The 18,590-nt window shown below is 39.9% G+C and overlaps 1 protein-coding gene across 2 annotated transcripts in view; it reads right to left on the bottom strand.

Moving 5' to 3' along the window:
• LOC111863245 (dnaJ homolog subfamily C member 13) overlaps positions 1-18,590 on the bottom strand; it is a 49,334-nt gene that overhangs the window by 13,945 nt on the left and 16,799 nt on the right. For both annotated transcript variants that reach the window (XM_023849376.2, XM_023849377.2), the window contains exons 19-28: positions 16,905-17,190; positions 14,759-14,913; positions 12,821-13,022; positions 12,539-12,730; positions 10,662-10,797; positions 8,989-9,173; positions 7,903-8,274; positions 5,845-6,012; positions 3,821-4,045; positions 1,473-1,635 (exon numbers count right to left, since the gene is read on the bottom strand). In XM_023849376.2, coding sequence (XP_023705144.1) covers positions 1,473-1,635; positions 3,821-4,045; positions 5,845-6,012; positions 7,903-8,274; positions 8,989-9,173; positions 10,662-10,797; positions 12,539-12,730; positions 12,821-13,022; positions 14,759-14,913; positions 16,905-17,190 — 2,084 coding nt within the window. The remainder of the gene's footprint in view (positions 1-1,472; positions 1,636-3,820; positions 4,046-5,844; positions 6,013-7,902; positions 8,275-8,988; positions 9,174-10,661; positions 10,798-12,538; positions 12,731-12,820; positions 13,023-14,758; positions 14,914-16,904; positions 17,191-18,590) is intronic.

The following is an 18,590-nucleotide window of genomic DNA, read 5'->3' as shown; positions in this document are numbered from 1 at the left end:
GGGGGGGTTACCAACTGAGCCAACCTGCTCCGTCACAACGTGAACAGTTCACTTAACCTTTAAAAGCCAAAATGGTAGTAAGCTTCAGCTGGCCGGAGTTTATTTAAATGCCCACTGCTGGTGCGCATTTAAATGTCTGTTCCTGTTAGGGCGCTTAAACAATTATAAGCAATGTCTTTAAAAATGCTGTATCTAACATAATTTTTATGATAAATGGATGGAATTATCTTTGTTTGTATCAGCAAAGAACATAGTGTTGCATATTATAACGGATTATTTGAAAATTTCTGTACAAAGAATTATACTCTTTTTCAATTTTTTTTCTTTTATTTTGATACATACTGAAAAAAATATTTTTCCAGTTCTTCACAGAGTTGTTCTGCATTATAAATTCATTTCTGTTGGTAATACCTGACAAATTTTTAGCAGACCCTGGTGTCATAAAACAGATAGAAGCAATAAAATCATTTGGTTCTCTGCTGGGAAACCTTACATCTTGTTACACCCTTCAAATTTTCAATCTTTTGGCTAAAGGACAGAAGAATGAAAGAATGCTATTCAAGAAAAAGAGCTAGAGGGGCCCTTCTTCAGTGCCAAGACCTTCCGTTATAGCTGCAATAGATTATTGGCCTTTCTATGGGCGTGGACAGTTTCATCATGGCTGAGATACAGAGTGTGATCTGTTTTCTGTATGCTCACAGTGACATCGAATTCTGTAGTTTCATTTCAGCCTATATATACATCAAGCAGATAACAACGAAAAAGGTATGTACAGTGAATTTTACTATATATTTTTAACATTAATCTGCAGAATCTGCAATAAAAGTACTGGCTCGTGGATGAGTTTGGGCATGACTCATACGTATATTCTTTTTTGCTGTTGTTCACTTAGGTATCATTTTAATTCCTCTATTAGGGTTTTACTCAAGTCTGTCTGGTAATTACTACATATAAAAATAAATATTTAGGGCTGTGCATGCGCTTCTACTAGCGGCATGTGCGCACGCCTCCACTAGCAGAGTTTAAATGCCCGACTGGCCAAAACGGGGTACTTTGGCCATGACGACTATACTCATCACTGGCACAAACGGAGGACTTCGGACGTTAAAGGTTAAAGTGAGATGGATAAATCTATAGAATACACGAAGGATATAAGCACTTCATATAAATTATGAGTGGAAAATCATAAGGGAAGATAACTGCTGGGAGAGACAGAAATAGATATGAGGATGACATTAAAAAGGTGTTTCTGAAGCATGATGCAAAGATGCAACCTGTAATGAAGTGGCTCAAAATAAATTCAGGATTCTGTAATGATCATGATATATTTTTTGGCTCCAAACCGCAGAATTCTGTATAATGGAGTTCAGTCACTTTGTTTGTTAGTTATTTAAAAAAAAACTTCGCTATGTGTGTAGGTAGGTCAATAGGAAAACAGGAAGTGGGCCCAGAATTGAGAACTTGTCAGGTACCTGGATTGTTTTTTATGACGTTATAGAGAGCTTCCAGTGCCATAATGACATGCATCAATCTCTCTTTGTCCTCTGATGATAGTGAGACGCTCCCCACTGAGCCCAGGTGGTCAGACTGCTTCGCTAGGAACTCCAGCAGGTCGATGCTAAAGCCTTTAGGGTTCTGGAAATCATGTGAAAAGGAGTCAACATATGAGAGGTGAAGTTCTTATGATCACAATATTCTGAAATGTGCATAGTCTGGCAAATAGCTACAGGTATTCCTTGCTACATAAAAGCTGGTAAAGTGCTTAATTAATTAATCACCATGCCAAGAAGCCATATGAGGGAGTGAAGGTAATAGCTCCACAAACTCCAAAACCTTGGAACTAGATAGAGGTCAGCTTCACGCTCTAGCCAATTCAGCCCTGGTACCCACTGGATAGGAGGCTGGGCAGGCCCCACAGCCAGTCTGGACGCTGTGGAGAAAAGAAAAATCTTTTTTCCTTGCCAGAACTCAAACCCCAATTCATTGGCCATCCAGCCCATAGCCCACTGCTACACCAACTGAAGTATCCCAGCTCCTATTCCCTGTTATGACTCATTTTAAAGTGAGCAACCAGTTTGGACCAGTTTCAAAATGTGAACTGCCTGTGAGCTGATCAAGAATGGTCAAGACAAAGGGGAGTAAAGGTATGGTGTGGGTGGTAGAGGAGGAATGAAGGGGTGAAGGAGAAGTTTGGCCTAGTTGAGCAACCTCTTCTACTGATGTAGTTATCATGTATGCCCCCTGACTGTGTGGTGGTAGTGGTGTTCCATTTATGTAGACCTTATGAATATCCATGATAACTACATCAATATTTCAAGAGCTACATACACACAAAAACCCATGCTGCTGCACAAGTAATCCAAACAAAGAAAATCTACACAGCAGTGTCTGGATAAAGATACAACCCCTAAGCAAAATATTGGGGGGAAAAATTAACTAAATTTAAAGAGACTTTATAGAGTTTTATTGATTTTTTACTGTTTTTAATAGACTGCATTATTTTAAATTAGGACATACTGCATTCATGTGTGAAATGTGAAGCGGGATGTACCACACAGTGAAACAGTTTTGACAAAAGAACACCTGATGATGGCCACATATGGCCAAAACATGTTGTGAATGTGAAAAAGAGGAGGAGGAAATATGTTGCATAGTGAATAGAAATATACTGATGCAGCAGAATGCTTAAATATATCATCTTGTTAATATGCTTCTTAACTGGACATGTGATTTTGATTCAATGGTGACAGATTTATGTGCACATCTCACAGATAATATGCAATCAATTTCTTAGCAATGTTCATCATTCTTTATGCAAAGTAAATAATCATCAAGAAGGCAGCGCCATAGCTCAAGTGGTTAGTTGCTGGCTTCCCACAGTGGCGGCCCGGGTTTGATCCTGGGTCTGGTCAAGTGGGATTTGTGGTGGACAAAGTGGCGCTGGGGCAGGTTTTCTCCAAGTACTTCAGTTCCCCTGCCAATCTTCATTCCACCAATTGCTCCACAATCACCCTCACTTATCATCTGGGGCTGGTACAGTAGGCCAGAAGTGGCCGCAGTACAAGGGACTTAGTCCCACCCCACTAGCTTTAAAAAAGTATAATCATCAAAACAATTTATTCATGCTAAAATGATGCACATATTATTGGAATAAGAAGAAAGATGTACTGTACTGCATAAGGTAGTCACTTTAATTAATGACAAGAATACTCTCGACACTTCTTGTAGCAGATCTCAAACATTGCCATTCATTCTTATAGGGAAAATTTTGTTCAATTTATGCGATTTCACTCTACGTAACTTATTTTTGTAACACAACTGTCACATAACTGAGGAGCACCTGTACCAGTGTTTCAGAGGAACCTTTCATCTAAGTGATTCTCTCTTGTTGTGGTTCAAGTACATTCAATTCAAGCTCTGTGGCCTTATATCAGATCTGAGGTTTCCATGCCAGTAAAAACTTGGACTGTGATCTTTCCAGAGAGCTTATCACAATTTTTGAAGGACATGTCACCTCCCTCTTCAGGGCAGATGGAGGAAGCATATCCCTCTGTAACACTGGAAACTATTTAAAAGATTACACCGTTATCATAACCAAAATGGACATAAGATATTCACAAATAGTGACAAAACACTTCTACAGGCTGTACCAATCCACCAGGCTTACAGTACACAGTGTTCTATTTAAATCAAGCATGCCATATAGAAGACAAAAAGAGGTTAAAAAAAATAAGCCCTACTCACACACGAGTCAAGCGAAACAAAATTTGATAACACTAAAAACACATAAGGAATCAGTTCTGCCAATGTAAACACTAACTTGTATCGTGTAAGTGGGCTGCTGATTGTATATTCTCACAAAGATCTCCCCAACCACGAGCTCCTTCCTGTGGGCAGTGTACACAAACTCAATTCCACACAATGGGTCACTGCTGTTGGTGCCCATGCAGCACTGCTGGTCCAGGAATTCACACAGTTCAGCTCGTGTCCCATTGTTCCACAGCAAGTATGGAGTCTCACAGTTGCTGTTGAGCATCTTTAGGATCTGCTCAAAAAAGATTCAAAACTCGAGGTGAACTGTTTGCTTGTTCAGGATAATTAAAGGTTGCTCTTTACATGAATACAAGGTGAAGCCTCTTTTCTAATTTAGCATCTGAAATATCAACAATCATCTTAAATTCTGACTGCAAGAAAACAGTGATATATTCAATGTGTGTATATTATCCACAGTACTAAGCAGTGAATGTTTTTAGACTTGACAGTACAGCCATGAATAAGTTCATACTTAGGAAACCAGAAGTTATATTGTTTGCCTGAAGGCCAGCTATCTTGACAAAACTTCTATGGTCTGTCATTTCCACTTCTGCAAAAAAAGTCATAAAGACCAATACATAAAGATGAATTCTTGTTTAAAAAAGCCAACCATTACAACCAAAGCAAGAAGTTAAAGAAATAATTTTCAGAACTACGGCATACTATGAATTATTCACATGCAGATTATCCAGTTGGTGGTTCATATGTGTTATTTTGGGCACATCTGCAACCCTGCAGAGCTCCTATTAACACTTTGCGGACCGGTGGCACATTTTTATGCCCAGCGCTTTTAAATGTGGTGGACCGGTGGTATATTATTATGATTTTAGGACATGTTATGTTGAAACACACTATACCTTGCACCGGCGCCAGGCAGACGCATGACTGGTGCGTGATAGACCTCTTGAATGTTTGCTTCATAGTCAGTAACATGACCCTGCTGTTTATGACCCAACTGTTTTCCTTTCCCACTCCAAAAGAAAATGCCTTTGTTCATCTTCCAGCTGCATGCACCAGGCAGGAAGTTACTAGTGCAAAATGGACTGAGGTTGGAAGAGGTTGAGGTCCAAGCGTTTTCTCGGAGAACAAGAAATATCTGACTTGTGCTCCGATGAGCTATCTGACGTCCCTTGTGAGTCTGCTAGTGGTAGCGACTCATAATCTGATAGTGAGTGTGGCAGGAGCGAACAAAAATTGTGGCCACAGACAGTGAAAGTGATAGTAGCTCTGACGAAAGTGCAGGTAGCAACATTGCAGGGACAGCCACATGGGGAAAAGTAGACAAAATGCCTGCTCTGGGACAGTTTACTGGAAATCCAGGGGTGAAGCAAATTCCATCAGACCCACCGCAAGTGTCTGAAGTAGTGGAACTGTTTTTTGGAGATAGTTTCTTTGACATGCTATGACTCTCAGGTGATATGCGGAAACATACCCTCATGAAAATTGTGAAGAGTGAACATGCCAAGGGGAAGCAGCCTTCTAGGTGATGCCATCTTTACGCAGTACATAACAAAAGGAGTATGACTGTCTTCATGTGCAAGTTCTGTGTAATGCCACTTCACAAAGGGGAATGTTTCCAGAAATATCACACTCTCAAGCACTTGTAGGAGTATTGGTAAGTGTTCTCCAAAAATTTTAGTTCATAAAATTAATTAGGAGATTTTATATTAATTTTTATAGTGAACAGTGGACAAGTTAGGGTAGTAGGTTTAAAAATGCCGGCCCCCAGGGTGATTTAAATATTTAAATCACCAGTCCGCGAAGTATTAAGTTTACTGTCCACCCACCAGCTGCACAGTCAGATGCAGGAAAGAGAAAATCTCTTTCACTTGCTCCTTACATTTTTATACCTGTGCCATCTCTTTCAGACCCTGAAGATAAAACTTTTCATTTATAAGAATGGAACACATGAAATACAAGGGGCTTCTTTCTTTTTTTTTTTTATTTCACAACAAAAAATTATTGTGTGTAAATTACATTAAGAAATAAAGTGTATAAGATTCAGCAACACCGTCTCTGAGATCTACTGACCTCTTCAGGTTTGTCCAAGCTCAGCTGTCGAGCCACATATGGTGTCAGGAGTCTGTTGAGGATTTCCTGCGTCACAGAATTGTATGGCGACTCCAAATCTCCTGTCAAGTAGCCTCCAAGCCTGGCACATGCCCGCACTGCCAATTTCGCAAGTTTATTTGCCACTTCCTGAAACCAACAGCTGAAGATCAACATAGTGCCATACTTCTAAATCTCATTCATTTACAGCTGTCACTGATGCAAGTACATCAGTGGATCATAAACTGGCATCTGGGCTATTTCATAATCATTGAGAAACTGCACTCTTATTTACAGTGCATTTATCCAAAACTCTTATCAAGGTTACCTCCATATATGTGTGAAAATATTAGGGATCAGTACTGTGGATTCTGACATAACAGATCAAGTATAGTAAACCCTTGATAATCCAGTTACAGTTAATCCAGATGTCAGTTAATCCCGATTAAAATAAGAAGAATGCTGTTCAAGATTGAGCATTTAGGAACGCATATGAGTCACTTGTCTCTTCAGACAACACAGCATTTACGGAGGCAGATGAGTCACTTGTCCATACAAAACTTGACAGTTTCTTCAAGCCTGCACTATTACATTCAAAAACGAGTACAACTTCTGAGTTTTCTATCAATGAATAAATATGTTGTCTTTTCATAGTTTTTAAATAAAGGGCTCTACAGTGATTTTTGTTATTTATTTTCACCAGCATCACTCACATCATTACATTTTCCATTTATTTGTGTTCTAAATTTTTTTTAAAGCTAGCTTTTTTGCTTAATCCAGATAACCTCCCGCTCCAATTACTCCAGATCGGCAAGGGTCTACTGTAGTGGTCAGATACAGTAAAACTTGGTTATAGCAACATCGGTTTCTGCGACACCTTGTCTATTGCGTCAAATATTCAATGGTACGAACTAATTCCTCATAAAGCTACTGTTTTTATACCTTGCTTACTACGACATGCACAAATGCATCAACCTCGTATGTAACGTCATTTTCATTCCTGAATTTCATTGATATCGTGGGAAAATTCGATGTGTCTGCCCACCCTCACTTTCTCTACTTGCTGACGTGAATGTCCTGGAAGAATACCACCGCGCAAGAAGAGCGTGGGTTTTATGCGAAAACAAGGGTGTGGGNTGAAGAGAAAGTTAAAGTGATTCGTGAAATATTGTGTGTATTGTCAGTGAAAAGCGCTGTAATATGTCTTTGATATTACACATTTGGGCAATTCCACGTTAATGTTACGTTAGTCTGTACTTAACTACGTATTTCACTAAAAAATGCAACATTTTAACTCGGTTTTTGGTAGATTTTTACGTGACTAACATAAGGCTACTGTGGAAGTGCCCATTTCGGTTACAACGACATTCGTTTATAACGACACTATTCTTAGGTCCCTTTGATGACGTTATAACCAAGTTCTACTGTATTCTGCATTCTTCAGATACTAGAGATAAAACTGGAGTACAATGGGACAGTGCACTGGCTATTTACATATTTAAAAGAGCCCACAATTCAGTCACAAGAGATGTTTTGTAGATGAACCTCCTACTAAAGTCTGTGAATTAGAATTTGCCTCCAAAGCCATAAGATCAAGCCTTTGGATTGTTTTTAAAAAAAAATTAGGCCTCTGAATCCATTCTGAGATAGACAGGCTTCTGGTTTTATTCTTAAATTATTTAAAAAGCCTCTACAGTTAGGCTTTGGGTTTTATTTGTATAAATACCCTTTACAGTTCGCAGCATCAATATGGTGCAGAAATGGTGGGAAGGTTTTCAAGAGACTTAAGTCACCTGTTCATATGTGAGTATCACGATAATTTACTGGATGAAAACACAAAAGCACAGAAACCCCATTAGACACTAGCAAAGTCCAAACAGATAAATATTTCTCATGCACTTCCTGCTCTATACAAGTAATTAAACAAAATAAACAAATTTTTGTCTGTATATTCACATGGTAATGATATAAAAACATGAGGGGCTTCATTTCCCTGCTATACTTGAACTTGCAAGACCTTCAGGAAACAAAAGGTGATACCTGCTGGTTTGCCTCTTCGCTGCGCTCCACGCCACCCTCCTCAAGGGTGAAGTCATAACTGAACATGAAGAGCAGTAAATGCCAGAGGACCCCTGCTTGCAACAGCATCATCTGCAGCATGTGGTCCACAGCAAGTGAACTCACACACTCTGTGGCCACAGAGCAGAGCCGAGTCAGGTGCTTGAAGTATAGGATGTGGCAAACATCCTTCACCAACTGTGGCATCTCCATCATCACTTCTCTGCACCCCCGGAACTGGGCTGCTACCCCAAAGCAACGTGTAATGTGTGTGCACACCTGAACGCTCACCTCACTGGTTTTGGACGATGCACTCAGCACAGACACACAGCGTGAATATGCATCCAGCAGTACCTAGAATCAAAGTATCTTGCTACTAAATAATTCAAGCAGTGACTGGTCAACAATAAGAACACCCACATAACCAAATAAGCAAGCAACTATACTGGAGCCGTATCTTCTGTGAGTTGTTATGCTCCTTACAGCAGTTTTCTCTCATTTGTTGTTCACCATTTTTAATGGTGTTCTGCGGATCTGAGTAACCATCTTCCTTGGTCGCGCCACAGCTCAAGCGGTTAGTCGCTGGCTTCCAACCGCAGCAGCCCAGGTTTGATCCCAGGTCTGGTCAAGTGGGATTTGTGATGGACAAAGTGGCGCTTGGGCGGGTTTTCTCCAAGTACTTCAGTTTGCCCTGCCAATCTCCATTCCACCAAATTCTCCATCATCATAATCACCCAGGGCAGGTACAATAGGCCAATCAGTGGCCGCCATGCTGAGTGGACCCAGCTGGACTCCACCCCCCACTAAGTGAATTTACAAAAAAAAAAAAAATCTTCCTTACAACCAGCCTATATAACTTGACTGTGTCCTCATTCCACTCAATTCAGCACAATCCTTCAAAATGGTGATATTCACCTATAAGACCACCAACTGTGACAACCCAGAAAACAACAATCTGAATCACACTGGATATTTACTGAATGTGACAAACAGGATGAACTGCTAGATCAGTATTTTAGTTTGTAGTCAGAAGCAAGTAATACATAAGACATTTGTGTAGCCACTCACATCAAGTCCCTTCTCCCGTCTCAGTTCCTCAGCATTCAGGGCAGAGCAGTGCACTGTGTGATATGCCAGCTCACTAGCAGCAGCCAGCAGGGGGGCAGACTTTGAGAACAGCTGATCATCGGCTGTCTCAAGCTGTATGGTCTTGATTAGCTGAGGATAACCAGCATACTTGTATGGGTGCAACTCTGAAACACAGTGCACATATTGGCAACACTGCACTTAAAGACATAAACTGAAAAAATAAAATATTATTTAACAAAAACTTGCAAAAATGTGCTGGAAGTTTCATCATATGTCTGTCTGCCAACATGTAACAATTTGAGAACGCTAAACAGATTTTCATGAAACCTGATAATGCATACTGTCATGAGAAGGTGGTAACCCTTAACGGGGTTTTGGGTTGGATATTGCATTCATTGACAACTTCAACACACAACTTGTAATTACACTTAAATATAGTACTATTGATGATCTTCACAAGTTACAAATCACTCGAGCACACTAGTAAGTCTTTTCCAACCTGCCGTGTCTTCACTAGTAGTTGCCTGGTAACATCTTCTAACAATGGCTATTCCTCTGCTTCCGGGCTCAAGACCTCTGTGAATGGCAGCTCCCTTCCAACTCCGTATCTCCCTTACACCTGACTCGCAGCCATATCACAACAATCTCATTGTGTTCTCTTCACCCTCTGACTATCTACTCAGCACTCTTGCAACTCCAACTGAGTCTCCTCTTCAAAGACTGACTGACTGAACTCTGACCTTTTCCCTTGCTTATAACAGCTCAGCATAGACCACACAGAAAACACTGTTCCTCTATTGCATGCATATCCATTGCCACAGGAACGTGTTTACTGAGCCATTCCCTAGCAGCAGTTGTCTATTCTTGCTTATTAAGAATCCCCTGCCTAGCAATGGACATCAATCTGTTGTCTGTTTCGGGGCTGTTGCCTAAAAATAAATGTTGCTTCAGAGCAGTTGACTAGAAACGGCTGTTGCTTTGAGCAAATATACCGCAACACATTTCCTGACATGTGCAGTATACACAGGCAGCCGATATTTTGCATAGAATCATCAGTCAGCAGGAACTGTTCCTGTGCACAGTTACAGATGAGGTTTTGACATAAAGATCTAAGTGGCTCCATAATTAGAGAAAGAAAAATTGTTTCAACAGAAACTAGTCTATGGGCTGGACTACCATGAATCTGGGATTGATTCCCGGCAGGGGCAAGCATGCTGACCAGCTCCATGGCCCACCCAGCCTCCCATAAAATGGGTTTAAAGTGATAAGGATGTGAAGCTGACCACCCACCTCCATCTAGCACCGTGAAGTTATACCTCCAGTGCCCCATACATGTTCAGAGCATAATGCTTAATTAATTAGGCACAGAGATAACTTCAGTACTTGTACCCAGCACTTCTTCTGAGCCTGTACACAAACCAGCACACAACTGACGCACATTGGCTAATGTGTTAAAAGTTGCAAAGTTGCACATCTGACAGAAAATTGTGTGGTTTGGGCCTGACACTAGAAGTATGGATGAGACCACTAAAAAACATGATTGCAGAACTACAGAGCCTCTTGGACACTCCACTGAGCCTAATGATGGAACAGATGATGGATATTATCCTATTAAGAATTCACCAAAAATGAAAAAAATTCTGCAAACTCACCTTCTGAGTAGCGATGGAACAGAATGCTCTGGGTCCTCAGGATCAACACTACATTGTCAGGGTTTGGTCCCTGACCAGCCCAAGAGCTACGGCTGCAGAGGAACTCATACGCTCTATTTACACTCTCAAAACGGTCCTGCAAGAAACATGGGAAGAGCTTATCGCTCCATCACAATGCTTAAAGCAGCCTATCTGGATGCTTGGATGTGGTCGCAGAGTCGGAACACAATCCTGGGAACACTCAAGCAGTAGCAAACACCTCTGTTGATGGAAAAATTTGGTTACTTTCTAATTTTATCACATTTTAAATTTATGGACTAGAACTTATTTTTACTTTATTGCAGACGTGACTTTTGTATGAAGCAATTTCCTTCTGCTCTCTGTATCAAATTTAAATTAAAGACAATGGTTAAACATAATTACTGACATACAAATTTAAATGGATAATAACTGATTAAGCATTACAGCTGTACCTGAAAGGCTTGGAGACTGTGGGAACTGTACAATGAACTTACACAAGTAAGTTCAAAAGGTTAATATTTCGTGTTTATTTTCTAGTGGTCAGTGTTCCTGGCTACAGATCCAGAGGTCCGGGTTCGATTCCCGGCGCTACCAGATTTTTTTGAAGAAGAAGTAGTGGGTCTGGAACGTAGTCCACTCAGCCTCGTGATGATAACCGAGGATCTATTTCAAGGAAATAGCGGCTCCAGTCTAGAAGCCCGAAATTAACGGCGTTGGGGATTCCTTTCACTGTCCATGTGACACCCTCTATCTGCAAAAGTTGGCACTAAACTTCACCGACAAGCGGCGGTCGCTCGGTCAGTATAGTTCACTTGCGGACTACAATCACGGAGTTTTTTTTTTTTTTGTTTATTTTTATTAGCATAATACTGAATTCTAATTGAAGAAGTAAACAAGATGGAACTAAATCTAATAGAGTTGGAAAGGTGTACCCCAGTATTGAGTACTCACATGTTCCAAACATGTTATTTGTGAATTTCCATAACTAAATAGCACTGCTGTCTGTGCTCTTTCACTGCAAATAAAAATCTTTTGTTGCAAAGAAAAGGAACATCATTGCACAAAAATATACATTATTTCTCTTGAAATTTACTCAAATATATGCTACACCAAGAAATATTTCAAATAAATTTGTGCATCTTAATCCTTCACAGATTTTATTTCTTCTAAATAATATATAAAAATTCAGTTCATTATATCTTTGCTACAAAGACCAACCTGTAAATGCTTTTTGGGGGACAAATGCTGTTTATTGTGAGAACCACAGGAAACATACAAACACACTCTGTGCACAGAATGCGGAATTTGGTGTGTTAAATTGAGTGGTACATACACTGATTACTGGGCTTTAAAGGGTTAGTGATGTGCATATTTCAGATTATGTTATAATTTCCTGTAGAGTGAGCCACTTCCAACAAAGCTGATACTGACTTGAGCTTCATGTAAAGAGAGGTTACATGATGTGGCCAAACTAAGCAGAATGTGCAGTGGGCTTGACTGAGTGTACTAACTTAAATAAATATGCATGCATCACCCTCCCTCCTAACAGTCTGCCCAACCACTGCCCTGCTACTTGCCATGCTTCTTATCATGTAGAAACCATAGGCCAGGTATGAAAACATGTCCCATACCAATATGAACCAAAATAAAATAAAAAAATCTATAGAGTAGTTCCAGACATAAAACATGCAGATAGGTAAGCCCTCACCATCATATGTCCATCCTATTAAATTTGTACAAAGAATGCAAAGAAAGTCACAGTGTCACTTTCCTTACTCTGACCTGTCAAAAGGTTCTGGATTCTCTTAGAGCCTGTGTTGAACTTTCTACAGTGCATACAAACAGTCCTGACTCACCCTGCCCTCTGGGTTCTTGTCAGGGTGGAACTGCTGTGCAAGACGGTAGTACGCTTTCCGGATAGTAGCCTCTTCATTTTGCACCCCACGTTGCAAGCCCAGAACCTCATAAGCATCGTCGACAGACATAACTGGGGGTTTCTTCTCCACTTCTTTCTTCCATGCATCAAGCACGTCTTTCAGCAGTTTAACCTATTAGACAAAGCACTGAAAATGTTCATATCGCTTCCACTAGCAGCAGCAAAGTGACAGCATCTGCGGCACCAGCAGCATTTTACTCACAGGTTCACTGATTGGCCAGTCTGGGAAGCGAGTGCTGTCGCATAGATGACGCAAGTAGAAAATGTTGCAGAACAGTTCCTCATCAAGCTGGGGATAGCGCACAGCTGGTATCGCACAGTACTGATACAGAGCTCGTGTGTTGCTTCGTAGTCGTGGACTGAATTCTGCTATGTGTGCAGCAACCTTCTCTATTAGCAACCTCCTATAAGATGAGCAAATAAAAATGAGTAACTTATCAGAATTATATGCTTACAATGGTACACAACAAAACGTTTTATGCCCAGTACAATGGTTTAATTATGCATGGTGCAAATTGTCTTATCAGTGAGAAAGATTTATGTATAAAAACCAAGAGTGTGGTATAAACCAAATTTTTTAGTTTGATTCTGGCAGGGGTCTGCAGTGTTCAGGCTGGTTCTGAGGGCCATTCAAACTCCTATCCATGAGTACCAGGGACTGTACCCCTGAGGGACAACTGGCTGGGAAATGAAGCTAACCACTCACCTCCATCTCGCTCTCAGGTTAAGAGTGTGGAAATATACATCCACTCTCACATGTATTCATGTTGAACCATTCAATTAAGTACAGGGACAAGCTTACCTTTACATTTTACTTTATTTGTTTGAAGGCATAAATGATTTAAACATGTAAAAGCACCCAGAAGGTCAATATCTCAACATGGAATGGACCATAATGGGTAGTGTTGACAGAATGTCACACTAAGCTCTGTTTCCACATACAAATATAAAGGTGCAGGCCAATCTGAACCAATAAAATGAAAGTGTACTAGAGAATGCCCACAGAAGTTTTTAACTTTCACTTATGTCACCACAAGTATTGATGTGTGTCAAAGGTTTCTGCATCTGGTGCAATGACCTTGACATGTTTGACTATATGGTATTCACTTCCGTCTCGCAGCTGTGATTCTGTAACCATTTTAATATCTTTCTTTTTAAATGGTCATATGATGACAAGGGATTTCTTTTAGTACTAATTTTATACAATTGCAAGATGGATCCTATTTGAAACATTAATTAAACAAAATAAGAGTTTCAACTAAATTAAGATCCTTCGCAGTTTTTATGTAATTTTCTGTGTATATCCACTTGAAGATGATGATTTAGTGATAAAACAGCATGTGAAGCTGTGTCTGTGTGATGATGTACACTTCATCTGTAAGTTTGCAAAAAGCAGGAAACAACATCAAACTGGATGTAAAACAGTGTCTGTGTGATGATGTACACTTCATCTGTAAGTTTGCAAAAAGCAGGAAACAACATCATATATCAGATGAGACAAGATTAATATCTGCTGAAATGTTTTTCCATGAGGCAGATAACAGGTTATACCTGGTTCTGACATGAAAGAAATAATCATAGAAGTTCATGTTTCACACATAACAGACTTTATTCATGAAAAACAAGAAGGGAAAGAACTAGAAGTGTAATTCTTTGAGACCAGAACAAAGCAGTTCAACCAGATAATGAAAGACACCAGGAAGAGAGGAAAGAGCTTGCGAGAAACTGACAAGGAAAGCTTGTAAGAGGAAAGAATAAAATGGAGACTTTTCATCCATTAACCCATATAAACAAAAATGGTGCTATGAGAAGGAGATTAACATAAATGGAGCACCTGATGATGGCACTATGTTGCCGAAACATGTTGTGAAATAACAGGTGAAACTGAGTGCACTACAAGACGGACACGGCATACATATCATGGATGAGACCAAAGATTATATACAGACAAAAACTGAAAGTATGAGCTACAACAAAATCCACTACCCCTAACCTAGAAATTATAAACATCAATCCAGAAAAAGAAGTAAAATGTGTGGGCCAAGCTGTAAAAACATGTACAGATTCTGAAATACTCTTAACAAGACAACTAGATCTAACAGTGACGATAACAACAAACTTAATTCTGCTAGAGACTTGCCTCATTTCTGCATTCCAAATAGCCTCAGGTGTGTCAAACTCTCCTAGAAAGATCTGTGCAAACTTCTCTGCCCCATGGTTCTCCAAGTAATTCACCATTGCTTCTGGCAGCAACTGACCCAGTATACTCCTCTGCATGATTTCTGACAGCAAGGTCTATGAACAAACATGAAATGATGTACTTCAGTTCACCTGACCTTGTTCAGTAATTCCCAAACTGAGCACTATCATTCCTACTGCCTCATCTTCCATAATCTACAATTTCAGACAGCCGAAAGTTTACACGGTTTAAATTAGCATAAAATTTATTCAGATGGACTTCAACAAAGACATGATATTAAACTCAACTCTCACATGGTTAAAAAGAGTGAATTCAGAATTTTAATGGTGAAACCACATGTAAGTGGCAACTGAGAGGCAAGGACAAAATGGAAGGCTACTACTAAACCAGACCATGATGTGAACTGGACCTAATTGCACTTCCTCCGAAACAATAGTAACCATCTACTGAACTACATGGGTGTCTTGAGAACCTCTACCTGGTTCAGATTACTGTCCTCTGGGATGTGACACCATGTAGTCTGGTAAACACATACCAGTGTTTCAGAGATACATGCTGCCTCCATCTTCAGAGTAGAATTATCATGAGAACAAGGTGCTGAGGAAAACATCTGGACCTAAAAGAATGCAAGTAGCAGAAGATTTGAGATTCTAATGATGGTGACTATGATATGGTATGCAGTCAAGCAACAGTTTCCTCCAAAACGTCAGTGAACACCTACCAGACTACAGGGTACCACACGCTACAAGACAGTTCATAACCACTGTTGCTGAGAACCCAAAATCTCATACAAGACTGTGTGACAGATGGTGGGCATTGGCGTTAGTCTTGTCGAATCTTCAGTTTCTACTGTCAGCAGGACTCATATACAGGCATATAAGATGAATAGCTGGTAAAATGGTCCCACATTTTCAATTAAAATTTTTAATTTTGGACTATGTTTGCCAGGTAGGATGACTGTAAAATTAGAGATTATACGCCAACACGCAGAAATTGCAATTGAGGCTTGTTGTGAATGCTTCATATTTTCTGTCCCACATGTGAACTTGTGTCAAAATCTTAAAATTCACTTTTTACTTAAGTTTAATTTAATTTCTGCAGTTCACCACTGATGTGAAAAATAATTTTAAAATTAAAAAAAAAAAAAGTTAATTTAAGGTTGTTAACACAAGTTTTCCTCTGAGATGGTGATTAAGAAGTGATAAATGACATGCAACACGATGTTACGGTACAACACTGCTGTGAACAACTTGGCTAATATCAAGTGGGTAATCAGAGAATACCACTTGTACTATTAACGCCATCACAGGTAGCTGTCTGGATTGCAGCTTGGCTCTTGTGTTTGTTTATGCTATATAAACTGTTGCAAACAGCATGTGATGTAGAGTTCAAGCTGACAACTTTGCAGTTATGGTAAATGTGACCATGCTACCCCACCAGGCATTACTTAATTATAATCTGTATGTTAATTATGTATTCCACACATGTGTTGCCATTAGAAATAATTCCTATGGGAATTATGTGATGCGTAACAGTTCTTTAACAACATGCAGCATTTACAGATTGCCACTACATATGCTATTAGGACAACATTAAAATTGATCCTTACTTACTCATGGAGCTGAGCCCTTCTTGAGGAACTGCCAATTCTGCAGCTACTCAAGAATTTCCCACCATTTTATGGAACCCAAAGGTTCATTACCGTGTTCACAAGAGCCCTCCACTGGTCTCTATCCTGAGCCAGATCAATTCAATCCATACCATTCCATTCTATCTCTCTAAGATCCATTTTAATATTGTCCACCCACCTATGTCTTGGTCTTCCCAGTAGTCTCTTTCCTTCTGGCTTTCCCACCAATATCCTATATGCATTCCTCTTCTCCCCCATTTGTGCTACATGCCCTGCCCACCTCATCCTTGACTTGATCATTCTACTTATACTTGGAGAAGAGTACAAGTTATGAAGATCTTCATTATTAAAATGCATCCTACGGAAATTAACTGTAAGGATGAGAAGTGGACAGGGCACAACAATGGTACACGTTCAGGATTTAGTTATACCACCTGCATGAGCTGTTCTACTTACATCACTCCCTTTGAAGGCCTGCTTGGTGTGGGTCAGCTGCAGGAAGTGGGCCACAGGTAAGACATTTGACCCAGTGTACATGAGGATGAAGTAGAATACCCCAGTGAGATAGAGGGTGGAGATGTTCGGATTGTCTCTCATCACCTCACACAGCAGTGTTGCCACTTTCTCCACCAGCACAGGATCAAAGGTCAGCAACAACTGAACCAGATGTGGCAAGCACACAGTATCAGACAGCAGACGCTTGACTCGTGGGAGTGGTCGGATGATGGCATCATCAGCATCTCTGTCAACAGACATGTCATATTATTAGCGATGTTTAGTATGCATATAGAGAGTGGAGGTTAACACCATACATTCTAGATGTAGGTGAGTGGTCAGCATGTTGCCAGTCACAGATTTATATATACTGCTATTGAAAGGGTACTAATCAGTGTCCTCATCATATGAATTTCAAAATTATAAGAATTACAAATGACTGAAGCACACTTTATAGTATATTTAGCATCTGCTGCTGGTGAAAGGCTTTAGTCAGTATGTGTTATTAATATATGAAACTAAAGTTATCATAAATGGCACTATCTTATACCTCAAATAACACCTTTAATGATTCCATTCACAGGGGCAGGCTTTAAAGTGCAACTTTTTGTCATGTTCATAGCCTGGTGGTGTGGTATTATCCACCATCCATGAAAATCACACAGCTCTACATCACCCTGAATAATAGAGAACCTCATACACAACACATCCACTCTACACCATAACAAGACTCTGTGTACAATCCACTCCATAGTTCAAGAGACTGCAGTGTACTGGCCATACAAACTATCAATTGAAAAAACAAATAATTCTGAACTGATTTTAATGAAATTCAACAATAATTTATAACTAATTTTCACCAAGTTTCAGAACAATGAACTAAAAGAGGCAATACAGTGCAGCAATTACACAAAAATATCTACTTGAAGATGACCTTACAAGGTCAAATATGTTGTAGAAATAACATCTGTAATACATGACAGCACGGTATAGTTCGCTTGTGGACTAATATCACGGAGTTTTTGTTTATTACATGACAGCAGAGCACACCACCAGTCTACAAAACACAACAAGCAGCAGCACCTTCAAAATTGGCCCTGCAAATCATATCATTAACCGATGCAACAGAATGATGAAATACAATATTAATACCTTATTCCGTACATCGTTCATAATTCTCATATTATCCCACACACCATAAGTCATGATGTCACATAATATTAAGAGCAGAGTTCAACATCTTTTGGCTCCACTGTAGAAAACTACTTCAAAGCCTCTGCCATTGAACACTACAGACTTTTTAAAAAAATATCACCACATGCAAACAGACTTGTTCAAACATACTACTTATCTAATTTCATTACACAACTTGTAACAGAGATCCAACTAGTATGAATTTGATATGAAATAATCAGTTTGGTAGGGACAGCGAAATCTCAATTTAGTGTTCCTACATTCAATAATCCCCCTCGTTGGTGTCTCCACCTTATCGTGGTGAGGGGGTTTGAGTATGCCAAGGACCCTGAGAGCTATACCAGCGGCAGCGTAGCTACTGGCAGGGCCTCCCTTGCTGGACAGGTCAAAGGGTAGGCATCAGACGAAGAGAGACACCAAAAACTGATGCCGGAAGCAGCGTCATCAGTAGTG

Source organism: Cryptotermes secundus, unplaced genomic scaffold (assembly GCF_002891405.2).
Source record: "Cryptotermes secundus unplaced genomic scaffold, Csec_1.0 scaffold929, whole genome shotgun sequence".
Taxonomy (NCBI): domain Eukaryota; kingdom Metazoa; phylum Arthropoda; class Insecta; order Blattodea; family Kalotermitidae; genus Cryptotermes; species Cryptotermes secundus.
Note: the sequence above shows the minus strand (reverse complement) of the source record. Positions and strands in the feature narration are given on the sequence as shown.